The sequence below is a fragment of the Anoplophora glabripennis genome, unplaced genomic scaffold, assembly GCF_000390285.2.
Source record: "Anoplophora glabripennis isolate ALB-LARVAE unplaced genomic scaffold, Agla_2.0 scaffold279, whole genome shotgun sequence".
NCBI lineage: Eukaryota > Metazoa > Arthropoda > Insecta > Coleoptera > Cerambycidae > Anoplophora > Anoplophora glabripennis.
In genome coordinates this window covers 27,292-42,719 of record NW_019416382.1, presented here as the reverse complement: position 1 = coordinate 42,719, position 15,428 = coordinate 27,292, and the positions used below count along the sequence as shown (strand labels likewise).

Genomic DNA, 15,428 nt, shown 5'->3' with positions numbered 1-15,428 from the left:
ATATCGATATTAGCTAATATAGGAGTCTTTGCCTAACATTTGCCTATAACTTTGTAAAATATTTTTGCTTTAAGTGTTAGTAGTTGAAAGATAATACAACTTCTTCGAAGGTATGTTTTTTCCAAAATTCGAAGGATTTTCTACATAACTTGGCAACCCCGTACTTTAATGTTAAACTGTTTATATTGCTATATATAGAATTCATTTCCATTTAAAAAATGTAATATTTGGCGTGTCCCATTTTTACTCATCGCCCTGTGTATTTCAAATTAATTTTGTCTTTTAGGTTTCTTGATTCTGTACAACTTTTATCCAAATTTTTTTTTTCTGTATTATGAACAACAAGGGTTTTATTTTACTCTCTCATACTAATGACCCACTCTGTATAAATAATAACAATAAAAAAAATTATTGGCATAGCAATTTCTAATTTTTTTAGGGGGTTACTATTCCACAAACTTTTCATTACTATTTAAAACAACAAAAAATTCATATTCAAAAAGAATTGAATATGTTTAGTTATTTTTTATTTGTCGTAAACTTATTTCAAATAAAAAAAATTACTGAAAAAACGTTCGTTTTTAGAATGAAGCGAAAGATAACGGGATTTAAATGCACTTACCTAAATTTCTGATATGTTCAGTGACGATGCTTTCCAGTATATTCGGATTTGTGTAGGCAACTCAGTAAATTGTTGGCCGTAATTAGTTGCACCCTTAGACCAGGTTCAAACATATTAAGAGAGATATTTATTAAATAAATGTGATATATCTTTTAAATTTCAATGCCCCTATTAAAACGTGGCAGATATATATATATATTTGTCTGTGTATGGAGGATATCCCTAAAAATCACTTTAACCAGAAACAAAGTTTCAATTTGTTTGTAAATTAGGTACCTATTTTTTTTACAAATTAATGTCATATAGTGTCATATATTACATCTTTTCTGAATAGAAATGGTTTTTTTAAATTCCGTCTCGGTTTTTCATATCTCGGATATATCTGCAGCAATTATTAACGTCACTTTTAATTCAACTGTAAAAATAGTTATATCTAAATCTAATCTCTAGATTTGTCGTTTGGAGTAACTTTGGAGATGCCGTTGAAAATTTTTCTCTACATTTTCTACAAAATACTAACAAATGCTGCCAATTGACTACGCATACCCGTGTAATAGCGTCATTACCTAATTATCATTAAAAAACTCCTAAAATGAAACATTAACACCTAAAGCATCCAATTGTCCAGCAATCGGACCGAGTTAAAAATACTTTTATACTATCCAGGATGTTTGGTAGAGCAAGGCAATAAACCTTATTTATGCGCTAGCTTCTGAATAAATTAACTATAAATATTATTAAGCTGCTGCGTACATCTCACAAACGTTGCACGTCGTGGCAATTCCTTCAATTTTGCCGCCCCTGTATATGTACAGGCACTACGAAGACCTCCTAGTATGTCGAGAACCGTACCTTCTACATCGCCCCTGTAAGGTACCTCGACGGTTTTTCCTTCAGAGGATCTGTATTCAGCAACGCCACCTAGAATTTGTGGAAGAAATAAGGAAAGTCATTTATACGAAACCTATAATCATACCGGCATGTTTCTCCATAGCGGTACTGGAGGACATTCCGTAAAAAAGTTTAAATTTCTTCCCATTTTTTTCAATAATGTCACCTTCGCACTGGTCGTGTCCTGAGAACATACCCCCTGCCATTACGAAGTCTGCTCCAGCACCGAAGGCCTTCGCTACATCCCCAGGGCAAGTACATCCGCCGTCCTATTAACCAGATTTATTAAAAAAATAATTTTCAATAAATGGAGACGACTAAGTTTTACTTACGGATATAATGTGGCCTTGAAGACCGTGCGCTGCGTCAGCACATTCTATCACAGCTGAAAGTTGGGGGTACCCCACACCAGTCTTCATGCGGGTGGTACAAACCGACCCCGGCCCTATTCCTACTTTAATGATGTCAGCTCCGGACAAAATCAATTCTTCAACCATTTCCCCTGTTACCACATTGCCCGCCTTCAAAAAAGTTTAATGAAAACAGATAATCAAGTACATTTATTTTATACAGGTTGTCCGAAAGCGAATGAGCCTTGCTTTAAGGGTAATTTACAAACCGGTATAGTTACTCTATTTGATTGGGTATTTCTGCTACATTGGAAAGAAAAAGTTTAAATAAATGCATCAAAAAGATCCAACCAATGGATTGATTTTAATAATTTAGTTTTGCCTAACCAGAAAATCTCCCACACTGCAAAAGTAGGTAATAATTCTACATAATTATACAATAACCACTAACGGTTTTGAAAAACTCTGTTTTCGTTATCAAAAATATGCCACAAATAATGAATTACAGACAATATCTCAAATGGATGTACATTAAGTTCTTTTAATACATCTTTGCTTCCTAAAGAAGTTTCAGGCCACCAAAACATTATTTATTTAAATTTTTTAAGACATTCCATCATTTTTTAAGATACTTTGGCGAAATTTGGTTTTTTTGAGGTAGGTATAGAAGATGAGTCATTTGTTTTTTTTGCCATATCTTTTTTGTTGGAAATGGGGATGATCTATGAAATTCCACTTTATTTACTGGAAAAAATGTATACTCATTGCTTATCGTTAAAATGTATTATCGCAGTTATGGAGAGCTCATTATTTGGTGGTATTCTAATCTAATTAAATTTCATCCTCTTCCAAACATGCATTTAACAACCCAGCATTCCAACAAGCATTTATTAAACAAAAAATTATTTAATATAACTTTTACTTCGGGCATTTTCTTTGTATTACAATCATTACATCAACTACAAAGTAATACGTTTAAAAACCCTTAAAATTTCTTTTGAATGAATATTTAAAAAATAAAATTTCGATGTTGCAACTTTATGCATTTGAAAAATATTCTTGAAAAAGTATTTTTTGAAGGAAACAAGTATCGACCCACCCTGTATGAGAATAGACATAAAAAAATCCAATTACTTACAATAATGGTATGTGTGGGGAACGCAGATCGAACTTTTCTGACATACTCAATGAAATGCTGAGAATAACCGTTGGCAACATCTAAGCAGATGAAAGTTATTCCCTGGATAGCATTTAATACGTCGGATAATCTAATAAAGTCAGCGTCTGTTATTCCAGAACTGGCAGCTATATTTTTAAGACAATCAGGATTTTCATCGGCAAACTTCTTCCAGTCTTCTACTGTGTAATATTTGTGCATACATGTGAAGAGTCCATGCTAAAATGCAAAAAAAAGTAATATCCAAAATGTACATCGTCAAAATTGTATCACGACTAAAAAAAGTTGGCTTAGATTATTTGAATTGGGGGAATCACAGGAAAAATGTAACTGTCTACATTTAAAATACTTTCATTATCTATTATCTGATTTAATTTCTGAAAAATGCCAACCTTAGAGAGAGCCTTGGCCATTTCAAATGTGCCAACAGTGTCCATATTTGAGGCCATCACTGGAACGCCATTGTATGTTTGCTTAGAGTTCCTAAATGTAATATTTCGATAAAGATTTACCTGAAAAAGATATTTATTATCAGACTTAAAAATGGATCCAAATCAAGGTTTTAGTGGGATAAAGATCAATAAGTAAAAAAAACACTGTATTTCAAATCATTACCAACATCTCAGTGTTATTTTACACCTTCCTCAGGGCTCGAAATTCGAAGTGTCTTTTGTCCAAATTAAAAAAAAAATTTGTTAATTAGGGAAACGTAATTAAAAATGTGTTTTTATTTCAATATCTTGCAAATGTTCCAACATTCGATAATAATCGTTTTTGTTTTAATATTTGTAATTTTGCAAACTTTTAAAAAATGTTCAGTTTTATTCTCCGACATAAACAAAACATCACAACTAATTATCGTATGTTGTAGTTTTTGTAAGTTTTCCAAAATATTCAAGTATTTAGCAAGAGAAAATAAATAAAAACTGTCGTGGTATATCAACAATATTAAATCCACAAAAATTCGTTCGTGCAGGAGTAGCAGGTACAAAAAAAATGCAAAAATATATTTTAAAATTAAATTAAAGTACATCTGGACAAATTTCACTTGAACCCTGTAATACACAAATCAAAAAGATGATGAAGAAGGAGATGGAAATACAAGCAGCAGGTAACTTATAGTTTCCTACTCTGCTACGTTGCCACTGTGCATCTTACTCTTAGGGCTCAAATGAATTTGGTTTACCTGTATATTATTTTCAGTTTTACAGTTTGATTTTAGACTATCATAGGAGAATCATCGATTCGTAGATGGTAATTATTATTCAGCGTGTTCCTAATATGACAATAAAATGAATCTGGAGATAAACAAACAAAATTCCTAAGAATATGAGCCCAAAGGGGTTAATTATTAGTTTTTAAATAATTTCCAAACAGGGGCTGACATTCTATAATATTTTCTTTATTCTTTTTTTTTATAGCGGTGGTCGATGAGGTTTTTTTATCCAAAAAAAATTGTTCCTGGAACTTTCAATAAAATATTTTTCTGAGATGCATAAAAATGCATTTCCATCATTGACGTGGAATAGATCTTTTAGAAAATATCTCTTATTAAAATTTTAAAATGCATTTTTTTTAATTTAATCTCGACACCTTTTGCCTCGAATACTGTCGATTTGCGGACCCCTGTTTATAAAACTTTTTTGGTTTAAAATCACTCAAAGAATGGCCACTTAAAGATCCTGCAGGTACTTATTAACACCCCGTATATACCATTCAAAAATAAATCTGTCAATATATTTTTGAATTTTTGATACATTACATTGCAATTAAAATCGTATTTTTAATAAAAAATTTCCATAAACTCTTTTTGTAAAACGAATAGGTAGTTATTTTTTTGAGTTACTTTCGACACAAAACAGTGTGCCAGATTGATTTTAAAATACTCACAAGCAGTGGAGTCGAAAATCTTAGCGATTTTTTACTTCTAATGGTCCAAGTTTCAAATAGGCTACGTTAAACACATCCTCAGATATTTCAGAAAATGTGATATTTTTTTCTAATTTCAACATTCGAAAACGAAAATGAACTACGACGCATTCATATGAAATTTTTTGTTTAAAACAATTAGTTCTATCGTAAAATTTATCGATTAAATCTTGGACCACCCTGTGTATTAAGAACCTCATCATTACTACTTATCTAATAACCATCCCTGTATCTAATCTCTAAAGTATATATGCATCAAATATTTATATATTTAATTATCTTGTGAAACAAGTTCAGTAGGTATCTACCTAATCAAATAATTTACAATATATAAATTTGATACTGAATGTGCGTAGGTATAAGTATAAATAATAATTCTACAGTATAATGTATTCACATTTTGCATTAAGTAAAACATGATTATTTCCTTAAAATAAATTATTATACAGTGCAGATATTTTAGTTTCTAATGAAGATTTATCATGCCATTCTATATTTAGCCATCATTTTTGAAATGCTATGTTCTTTATTACTGAGAGCATGAAAATTATTCAAATTAGATTTTATGTTGAGAACCAGATATTAGATAGTAGGTATAATAAAAACTGATTACTTTTCAATATTACTTAATGAAGCAACAATCCAAATAATTTACCATGTAATCATTTTTTTACGTTGTCACGCTAAATATCAATTTGATAATAAATAAGTGAAACTTAGTTTTTTAATATATGGAATTATATCAAATATTTAAGTTGGTTACTGTGAAGAAAGTTGATTATATTATCAATGAAGATATCAAAGAAATATTTATAACGACGTCCCAATAATTTTGCATAAGTTATATAATTAATATACCCTAAATTACAAATAATGAGTTATGAGTAACTGACGAAGTAATATTTTTATCATGACACGACCTCATGTTAAAAATATGGCTCTATATATATTTTTTAACTAATTTACTTCCCGGATTAAATGTTATCACATTGTTTGAATTGTAGACATTACTATACCTACTTAATTAAAATTTGTAATGATTTCTCAAGCAATCTAGTTATATCCGGTTTTTTATTTATACTAATAATTTTACACATCTGTATTCTTAAATAAACAAAACCAGCATCAGTTTCACAATTGTTGTTAAATTGTCACGTTCATTACATTTTAATGGGATGATTAAGTAATTTGTCCTGTTTAAAGTCGCAATGCAAACTGGCATAAACCACTTTCTGCATGGTTTGAATAATAAATCTGGTCAACTCGACAAAATATTTTGCATGCAGGTACCCTCGAATATATATATATTTTTTATGAAAATGCAGCAAAAAAAGTTTTTAATTTAACTTATTTCGTATTTTTTGCAGTTGGTGAGACGTCAGAAGTAGATAATGAAAAATGATCCACCACCTGTATTGAGTTTTATTGTAGCTCTGCAGGGATGGGTATAGCTAGGGGAGGGGGAGCAGAAAGATCGGTGCCCACCCCAGAAAAAAAGATCCAATAATATCATCTTTTTCATATCGATAAATCGCTGTATGCGCCACTTTTTGTGCTTACGTTTTGAAATATTGTATCAGTAGGTAAGTTGTTGATTGCGTTTTTTTTTTCTTGAGGCCTGCAGAGTTGTAGCAGCCCTGGACCCACCCCAAGCAAAAATCCTACCTGTCTGCAGGTAGTACAGGTAGGTATTATTTTCTTAGGCGTTCCGAAATTGTATAAGCAAAAGAAGACATAAGTATTTCACTTTTTATAATCTATATGACAGAATGACAATTTATTATCCAGAATCATTTTGATTTTTTTACACAAAAAGGTCTTATTATTTAATTGTTGTCCAATAAAAAATATTGTAATAAGATTTAGTTCATTTAAATGACCAAATTAAATTGTTTCTGCTAATTGGTAATTTTAGGTAAAAAACACCACGTAAGAAAATTAAAGTTCTGGAAGTGAAAAAGTTGCACCTAAGAAAAATGTGGCAAACTAAGATTCCTAGCTAACTATGATAATCTTTTTTTTTATAAAGGTTAAAAAGTAAATCATCAAATTTTAATTTGTTTATCTTTAGTCATTTTAAGTATATTAAAAAAGTGTGTTCTCAGGAATTTTAATTTGAATAACCGGTATTTCGGAAATTAAGCATTTTCCGACCTATTTGTACATTTTTTGTACATTTCTTCCATATTTTATACTGCTGTGGTACATCTCTCTAATTAAAACTATGACTCTCTTATATGCAATAATTTTAATAAAAAAATACGTATAAGTTACTTACATTGTAAATGAATTTTCATGTCATCCAAATATTTACAGTCCCGAATTTACAAAACAATTATATAAATCAATAAAAATGACTACTTTTTTATTAAAGAATTGAGTGATAATTAAAGTACAACGTTAACAATTTTGCAATAATGATCATTAAAATAACAAAAAATAGGTATATAGGTACATATAACAAAAAAATAAAATAAAAATATTTTTAAAAGGAGAAATTCATAGACAATGTCAAGAAGAGTAGGTAAGTAAATTTTGCGAATATGTTTAAAGCATGAAATAATTTCTACGGCACTGGACGGTTATAAAATAACTAAATTAAAGCTAGTAGTTCTTTATAGTCTTTAGCAGCTGTACACCGAATTTGAAATTGGCCTAGAGATTTTAAAAGTAAATTTTGTCAAGTTAAAACATGCTTAATATGATAAGAAAAAATGCAATAAATATATATTTTCTTTTTTTTTATTCAAAACCAAGATAAGGGAATAATTGTGGTTCAGGGTTAAACACTTCAGTTTTATTAGACTTCTAAAATATATTTACAAAACCAGTTACATAATTATTTAGTAATATAATCAGACGGACAATTTTATTGTGGTGTTAAATATATCAAATAAAATACATAATTTTAATAAAAATAGCAATGTATTATTTTTAAAATGTTATCAAAAATATTTTTAAATAGAAATACTGTTATTTATATTTATTGCAGCATAGTGCCAAGTGCAAAAAAAGGTTTGTTAGGTAACAAAAAAAATGCAATTCAGACAATATAACAATTACCCAAGCAATATTTTTATAATATAAAAAGAGAAACCAAAATCAATACTTACATCACCTCTGCTTCTGAGAGTAGATCTTTTAGGCCTCAATAATACATCTTTAAAATCTAATTTAATTTCATTAATTATATTAGGCATTTTAAATGTTTATTGGATAACCAATTTTTAAAACTATATTTATAAATAAGTCTCAGCTTACTGCTAAGCCGAACTAATTATACTAACTGTCAGACAATTCAGTACTGAACACCTACTGCAACCCACTGCAACCTGCTGACTGACAGTAGTATCCCCACCGCTAATATTTTTGCTAAAATAATTGTTCCACCAAAACAAATTTTGGGATGTATGATCATCGCGCATGCTTGGCAGATTTTTGCGAAGCACGCACAACCATCGAGATGGAAGAAAAAGCAATTGTTCTCTAAACAAAGTCGTGCAAGTTTTGTTACTCTTGGGGGCACCTCTAATCTTCAGCAGTGGTAGGTATATTATTTTTATTGTCGAAAAATATTTTTTTTATATGAAATAATAGTGGGCGATAAGGTTTCTTATGTAAGAATCCTACAAAAGTAAACATTAACCTCATTTTGTAGCAATTCGAATTAAACTGTTTTATTTAAAATTAAATTAAACACCTTGTCTATGGTTCAATTGCAAATCATAATGGAAAATTTGAAGATTCGTAAATGAAACTAATTTGTTTGAGTTTTTTACGTGTTTAGGTATACATACAGAAATAAAATTATAGGTACCACTACTTCACTGTATCCTGCCGGTACTTCACCTGCTTCACTGTTTCGGGAATCTTACATGTTGACATGAGGTTTTTTTTTCGCGAATGAAGTTTTATGTTGTAGTAGGCGTGTTCGAAAATTCACTTAAACTGCTCAGATCACTATCTTCATCTTTGTCATTCTTATGGTTTTAGAGAAAGAGAGAGGACGATAGATCACTATTATAGTTAATTTTCGCAAACCCCTAATAAGTGTAATATGAATGAGTGAATAGATTTAAACTACCATATGACAACTAAGATCAAAAGAGATAGAAATAGTAACTACAAGTCAGATATTTACCAATATTCAATCGCGAAAGAAAGCTTATACTCAGCAACACGAAAGCAGTCCAAAATGGTTGAGTTGCGGCTTTATACCCTCGATTAGCTGAATGTTGGAAAATTTGTGCACTGCACGATCATATTGGTTATTTCCTTCGAGCATATACTACTGGAGGTATCATGCCATTGCGAAAAGTGTGGCTGAACGTACGACAGAGACAGACAGTATCTCAGTATATGCTGTTTCATTCTAGCACGTACGCGATTGGTTGGAAATGAATGCTCGCGCTCATTGGCTCCCGCAGGCCTCCTGTCGTTGGATCGAAGAATGAGAGCATATACTCAGAATGGCATGCTACGTCCAGTATGGTCCAGTAGCTCGAAGGTTATTTCTTGTTTTGTAGTTCATCTGTTCTGTAGTTCTATGATGGTAATATATGTTTTGTTATGGTTATGGCACATATCTAACGTTATGGTAATATGTATATGTTCTATGTGGTTCTGTTTGTTTATTTTTTCATTTCTCCATGGACTCCATGTGATTAACATTAAGTCGAAATAAATTTTATACATATATTTTTAACTATGGCTTCAACAGAAGAAAATAAGAAATTTGCTGATATAATACGGACTATTGACGAAGATGAGGAGGTTGAGGATTTCTCGGAAACTTCCGATGTCGAAGTTGAGGTTAGAAATCATGTTTCTCTGAATTTTCTCAATTATTTCTTTTATGTTCGTTAGTTTCAGCCCTCTAAGCAGAAATCTAGGAAAAAAGCAGATTTTGATAAAGATTTTCATTTCATGAACTCAGTAGAGGAATATAATACAGATTCTTGGAACGATTTAACAAAATATATTAAACGGAAAGCTAAATATAAGACAGACGACAAGATAAAAAAAATTAGAGCTAGCAATTTGAATAGCCAAGATGGCGAATCTGACAATGAAAGTAACGATGTCAAAGAAAATCATAGCGATTCAGAGATTTCTATATCAGACGATGAATTGAAATATGATAAAATTAAAGAAAAGAAGAAGAAAAAGAGTAACAAACAGTCTGAACCAGAGTCATTTTTCAGTGAAATTGTGGCAAATACTGAAGAAGCTGGAAATTTTTATCAAATGAACTTATCAAGACCTTTATTAAAAGCCATTCAAGAAATGAAATTTGTTCACCCAACTCCAATTCAGTCCGCTACAATACCCGTTGCACTTTTAGGTAATAATAATAGTATTTCATGCCCTCTTTATTACTTATGTGCTTAAAATCTGTTAATGTAATTTATTTTAGGTAGAGATATTTGTGGCTGTGCTGCAACAGGTACTGGTAAAACTGCGGCATATATGCTGCCAACCATAGAACGTCTCTTATATAGACCATCAGGTGGTACGGCTGTTACTAGAGTTCTAGTTCTAGTACCGACTCGTGAACTTGGAGTACAGGTTTACCAGGTAACTAAACAAATTTGTCAGTTCACTGACATACAAATAGGGCTAGCAGTTGGTGGGTTAGATTTAAAGGTGCAGGAGACAATCCTTAGAAAAAATCCTGATATTGTTATTGCAACACCAGGCCGGTTGATTGACCACTTAAAAAGTACTCCTACGTTTAGCTTGGAGTGTATTGAGGTTCTAATACTGGACGAAGCTGACCGCATGTTAGATGAATATTTCGCGGAGCAAATGAAAGAAATTATTAAGCAATGTTCTAGACAGAGACAGACCATGCTATTTTCCGCTACAATGACGGATGAAGTCGAAAGTCTGGCTGCAGTTTCTCTTTCAAAGCCTGTAAGGTTATTTGTAGACAGTAATAGGGATGTTGCCTTTAATTTAAGGCAGGAATTTATTCGTATTAGATCTGATAAAGAGGTAGATCGTGAACCTATACTCGCCTCTATGTTATGTCGAACTTTTCGTGAGCACTGCATGGTGTTTGTACAGACTAAGAAACAAGCGCACCGTTTGCATATTTTATTAGGACTTTTAGGGTTGAAAGTGGCGGAATTACATGGTAATTTAACTCAGCCCCAACGTTTGGAAGCTTTGGAAAAGTTTAAGTCAAAAAATGTTGACATTCTTGTGGCCACTGATGTGGCAGCTCGTGGCTTGGACATTTCTGGAGTTCAAACTGTAGTAAATTTTGTGATGCCTGCTACCATAGAACATTACATTCACAGAGTTGGTAGAACTGCTAGAGCAGGTCGTGCGGGAGTATCTGTAAGCTTGGCGGGTGAGATGGAACGAAAAATTGTGAAGGAAGTTATTAAAAGGGCGAAAAATCCTGTAAAGGGTCGGGTGATACCACCAGATATTCTGGAGAAATACAGAACAAAACTAGAAAAAATTGAGCCTCAAATAGCACAAATTTTACAAGAGGAATATGAAGAACGAATGCTGAACAAAGCCGAAAATCAAGCTAATAGAGCTGAAAAGTTACTAAAAGGAGAATTAGATGAAAAACGACCTTGGTTCCAGTCTAAAAAGCAAAGAAAGGAGGAACAACATCGATTGTCATTAAAACAAACCAACGGAGAAAATAAGAATGTAACGAAAAAAGGGGCAAAGAAACCAAAAGCTAAAAAAGACAGATCAAAGGAAACACCGGAAGATAGAATTCAAAATGAAATAAATAAGGTGGCTCTGCTACAAGCGAAATTAGCGAAAAAAAAACAAAAACAAAAGAAAATTAGTACAGTCAGGGAAGAGAGTTTTCAAATTAATTCCAACAGTAAAAAGAGAAAATCAAATTTTCTTGATTTAGATGTGTCTCAAAAAAATGCCAAGAAATTAAGGTATGATGCAAATTTGAAGAAAAGTGGCAGGAATAATAAACCTGGTAAAAATACAAGAAAAGGAAATGTAAAGAAAGGAGGAAAGGTATTTGGTAAACCTCAAAAAAAGAAAAAAGGTTAATTCGGAATAAATTAGAAATGTATATTAGTGCAACAATGAAAGAAAATGAAATATTTTATAAGAAAATGTTTATAAACCAATAAAAATACATTAATCGTTTTAAAGTTTTAAATAGATACCCATGTTTCACTCCTTTGAGGAAATTTTTTGATCGGTTATTTTATTTTATAAATATGTATATTGTTTTCAAAGTTTTATAAAAATATTTTAAATATATAAAATAGTTGTTTGAGTAGTATTTTCTTGTTATACATTTATTATTTACTAAGTTAGAAACTCATAAAATAATATATTGAAATTTAGTAAAAGCATTAAATTTGAAATCAATTATTGATTGTAAAATGCCTCAATTCTACTAAAAGATCCCTTTTTAAATAACTAGAGGGATTTCACAGGGTCTAACAGCATTTAAGTGTACGATAATTCAATAAACAAAGAAATGAAGTTGCATAGAAGGAAAAATTGAAACTTAAAATAAATTTTATTTTTTTTTTTATTTAAAATGTTTTACAATTTAATTGTTTCATAGTCTTGGATGCAAATACTATGGGTAGCTAAATGTCTTCAGCTCATTCAATGGTAAGATTCATTCTAATATTTTGTTAATGTACTTGTGCCACTTTATGTGAGCAAAAAAAATGCAACCTCATTTTTTTCGAAAATGGTGCATGCTACCGAATTTCCCCAAGTACCTATACCTTTTTTTTGTAGTATCCTTTAGAGTTTACAGAACCGTTTAGAAATGTAATAAATTTTGACTTTTAACATTTTTTTTTCGATTGTACCCCAATTATCTGTATCGGCGACACTGCTTTTCAGAAAGAAACCATTTGCACATTATTCTTAACGTATAGATGATATTTACTCCTGTACAAATTTTGACATTTTTATCTTTAGCTGATTTAAAGATAATTAAGGAAATAAAAAAAAACTTTACATGAACTACCCCTATTATTTTCCCACGCTGAACTTGCACACAAGTTTTTTTGAAACATGAACGGGACACCCTGTATACCTTTACTTATCGTTACCATAGGTACTTGCATCTATCAAAATAAATATTTAAAATGTGATATTGATATTTGATATTGGAGATTTGAAATTTAATATTTGACGTATCGGTTGACAGTATATACAGGGTGTCTCAGTGTCGACGTACAAAAATTTACCAGGGATAGACCACACCAAAATAAGGTTAAAATTCTTATAAAATATTTTTCTGCGATGCACTTTCACTGAGTTACAGGGTGTTGTTTAGAAAAAAATAATAACAATTTTCCGCACAACCCTTTCAAGGATTTAAGTAATTTTTGGGTGAAATGTACATTTATTAAAGGTCATTAAAACTACATAGTGCTTTTTTGATCTGGCGCCAGGGGCGGCCTAGGCCAACTTGTCCTCAAAATTATATCTTCATAACTTTTGCATATCCTAGTTTTATGTAATTTGATTACATTTTCCTGAATCTGCAATCGATTCTGAACAAAAAATGGGCTCTTGTTCCATAGCTCAAAAATGAACCGTTTTCGAGTAAATTAGGTCTAAAGTATCGACTGCATTAGTTCGTAGAAAAATGCATCTATAGATTTTATTTCTTGTTNCGAAATTTAGTTTTACGACAGATAAAAAATCACATTCGTTTTGTGAAATTGTAACTTTCTTATTAAAAATTAAAAAATATATCTATTTCTCAGAAAAGGTAGTGTACAATTTTTAGACTAGAATGAAAAAAAAAAATTATAAATATATTCATTTTTTTGCTTATGATTTTTTAAATTTTTGAAATCATCCCTTAACTTCTAGTCTCCCTAATGCTGTTAATTTTAATAGTACAAGAAAAAGTCAATAGACCAATTTTATGTATGATTTTGTGCTCTACAACCTTTATGAGAAACTTTTTTCTAGCTCATACCTTTTGAGTCATCTTGAAAAAACCCTTCATTTTATTGTTTTTCACCCCTGACCGGGGGTTGAAAAAAATAACTATCACTTATTACTATTATTATCTTTAAGCTAACTCATATCAAAAGTTCAGTCAAGTTGACCAAAACTGCGATTTAAAGGCCCATTTAATTGGACTATAAGTATAAATTAGTAGATCAACCCGTTAACCACATATTCTTTGGACAAAAATAATGGAACTTTTCTTATGCCACTTTTCATTTGGAAGCCCCATTTTCAAAATACAGGGTGTCAAAATTAAAATTTAAAAAATGATTTTTATTGTTAACTTCGTTGATTGTAGAGATATTTATTTGAAATTTAGCACAAAAGTTTTATACATGAAAAACATTTTTTTTTTGTTTAATTTGCGCTTTTCCTGAAGTGTGTCGGGCGTCCGTCATACGGTTAACTGCGCTATGAACATACTTGTTCGGAAAGTATCGCGTACCCTCTTACCATTGATTTATAACTTCTCTAATACACTCATAGATGTCGTTAGGGAGTATGCGTGTACAATTCAAACAAAAGTACATTAGTATAGCGTCAGTGCACGTTCATGTCTAAAACTCATTTTAAAACTTTCAAAGCGTTTTTCTTGAAATATGCTTTTTCAAAACGGCACGCACCTTAACTCCAACAATTTTCAATATTTTCTTTTGAAATTTTAACCACATATTTAAAACAACATTTTGAAGAGAAACACATATGGATTTTTAGATAAGTTAATTTAAACAATTGTTATAAACAAATAACTGCACTTTTTTTCGTCAAAAATTTAACGTTTTACTTCAAACCCCTGCCAATTTTACAAAAAAACAATATTTTTATAATCCCGTACATGTTTCTCTAGCTATACTCATGTAGATTAACCCTTTCGTTGCGCCATATATCTGTGCCGTGCGCGAAAGTTTACCGTGTGCGAATATACTCGTCTGGAGCAGTTAGACTACTTAGACTACTTATATTATTACATTATGTTGTGTTAAATTAAATTAAAATATGTTTAAAGGTTTCAAAAGAATTGTAATAGTTTAGTTATTAATATTTTATTATAAAGCATCCATCACTACGCTCCTCAATCTCAAACTCATTGCCGTTAGCGCTCCTCGCTAAAATTCCTTTCAGTTCTTTGTGTCAATTTTCTAGATATTTTAAAATATATTTATTTTTAGATAGATTTAATTTTAAATAAATTACAATATATCAACAGTCGTACTAAATAGAAACTGAAAAAAAAATTAACAATCTTGGCATTATTACCAGTACCTCCTTCTATAAAAATAATTGCCACAATCGTTATATGCTTCCCCGCAAAAATTCCCATACCAATTGCCACAACCAAGTCACTAATGCGCATGATTGCAAATATACAGGGTGATTCAGAACTTATCCAAAAAAAAATTCTGGATGTACAGGAGACCCTTATAAATTCAGTTTTGTAAAGAAAAAATCAAAAAGGGCAGTTCGAAAATGA

The 15,428-nt window shown here is 30.8% G+C and overlaps 2 protein-coding genes across 2 annotated transcripts; one reads left to right on the top strand and one right to left on the bottom strand.

Moving 5' to 3' along the window:
* Window positions 1–285: 285 nt before the first annotated feature.
* LOC108908529 (GMP reductase 1-like) lies at window positions 286–8,169 on the bottom strand. Its single transcript, XM_018712587.1, has 6 exons — window positions 8,083–8,169; window positions 3,433–3,552; window positions 3,002–3,259; window positions 1,846–2,034; window positions 1,599–1,782; window positions 286–1,543 (listed from the first exon to the last, which is right to left on the bottom strand). The coding sequence occupies exons 1-6, from the start codon at window positions 8,167–8,169 to the stop codon at window positions 1,344–1,346; spliced, it is 1,038 nt and encodes a 345-aa protein (XP_018568103.1). The 3' UTR covers window positions 286–1,343.
* Window positions 8,170–9,549: 1,380 nt separating this feature from the next.
* On the top strand, window positions 9,550–12,185 carry LOC108908526 (probable ATP-dependent RNA helicase DDX27). The gene is made up of 3 exons (XM_018712584.1): window positions 9,550–9,781; window positions 9,836–10,313; window positions 10,386–12,185. The coding sequence occupies exons 1-3, from the start codon at window positions 9,677–9,679 to the stop codon at window positions 12,008–12,010; spliced, it is 2,208 nt and encodes a 735-aa protein (XP_018568100.1). The 5' UTR covers window positions 9,550–9,676; the 3' UTR covers window positions 12,011–12,185.
* Window positions 12,186–15,428: the final 3,243 nt, after the last annotated feature.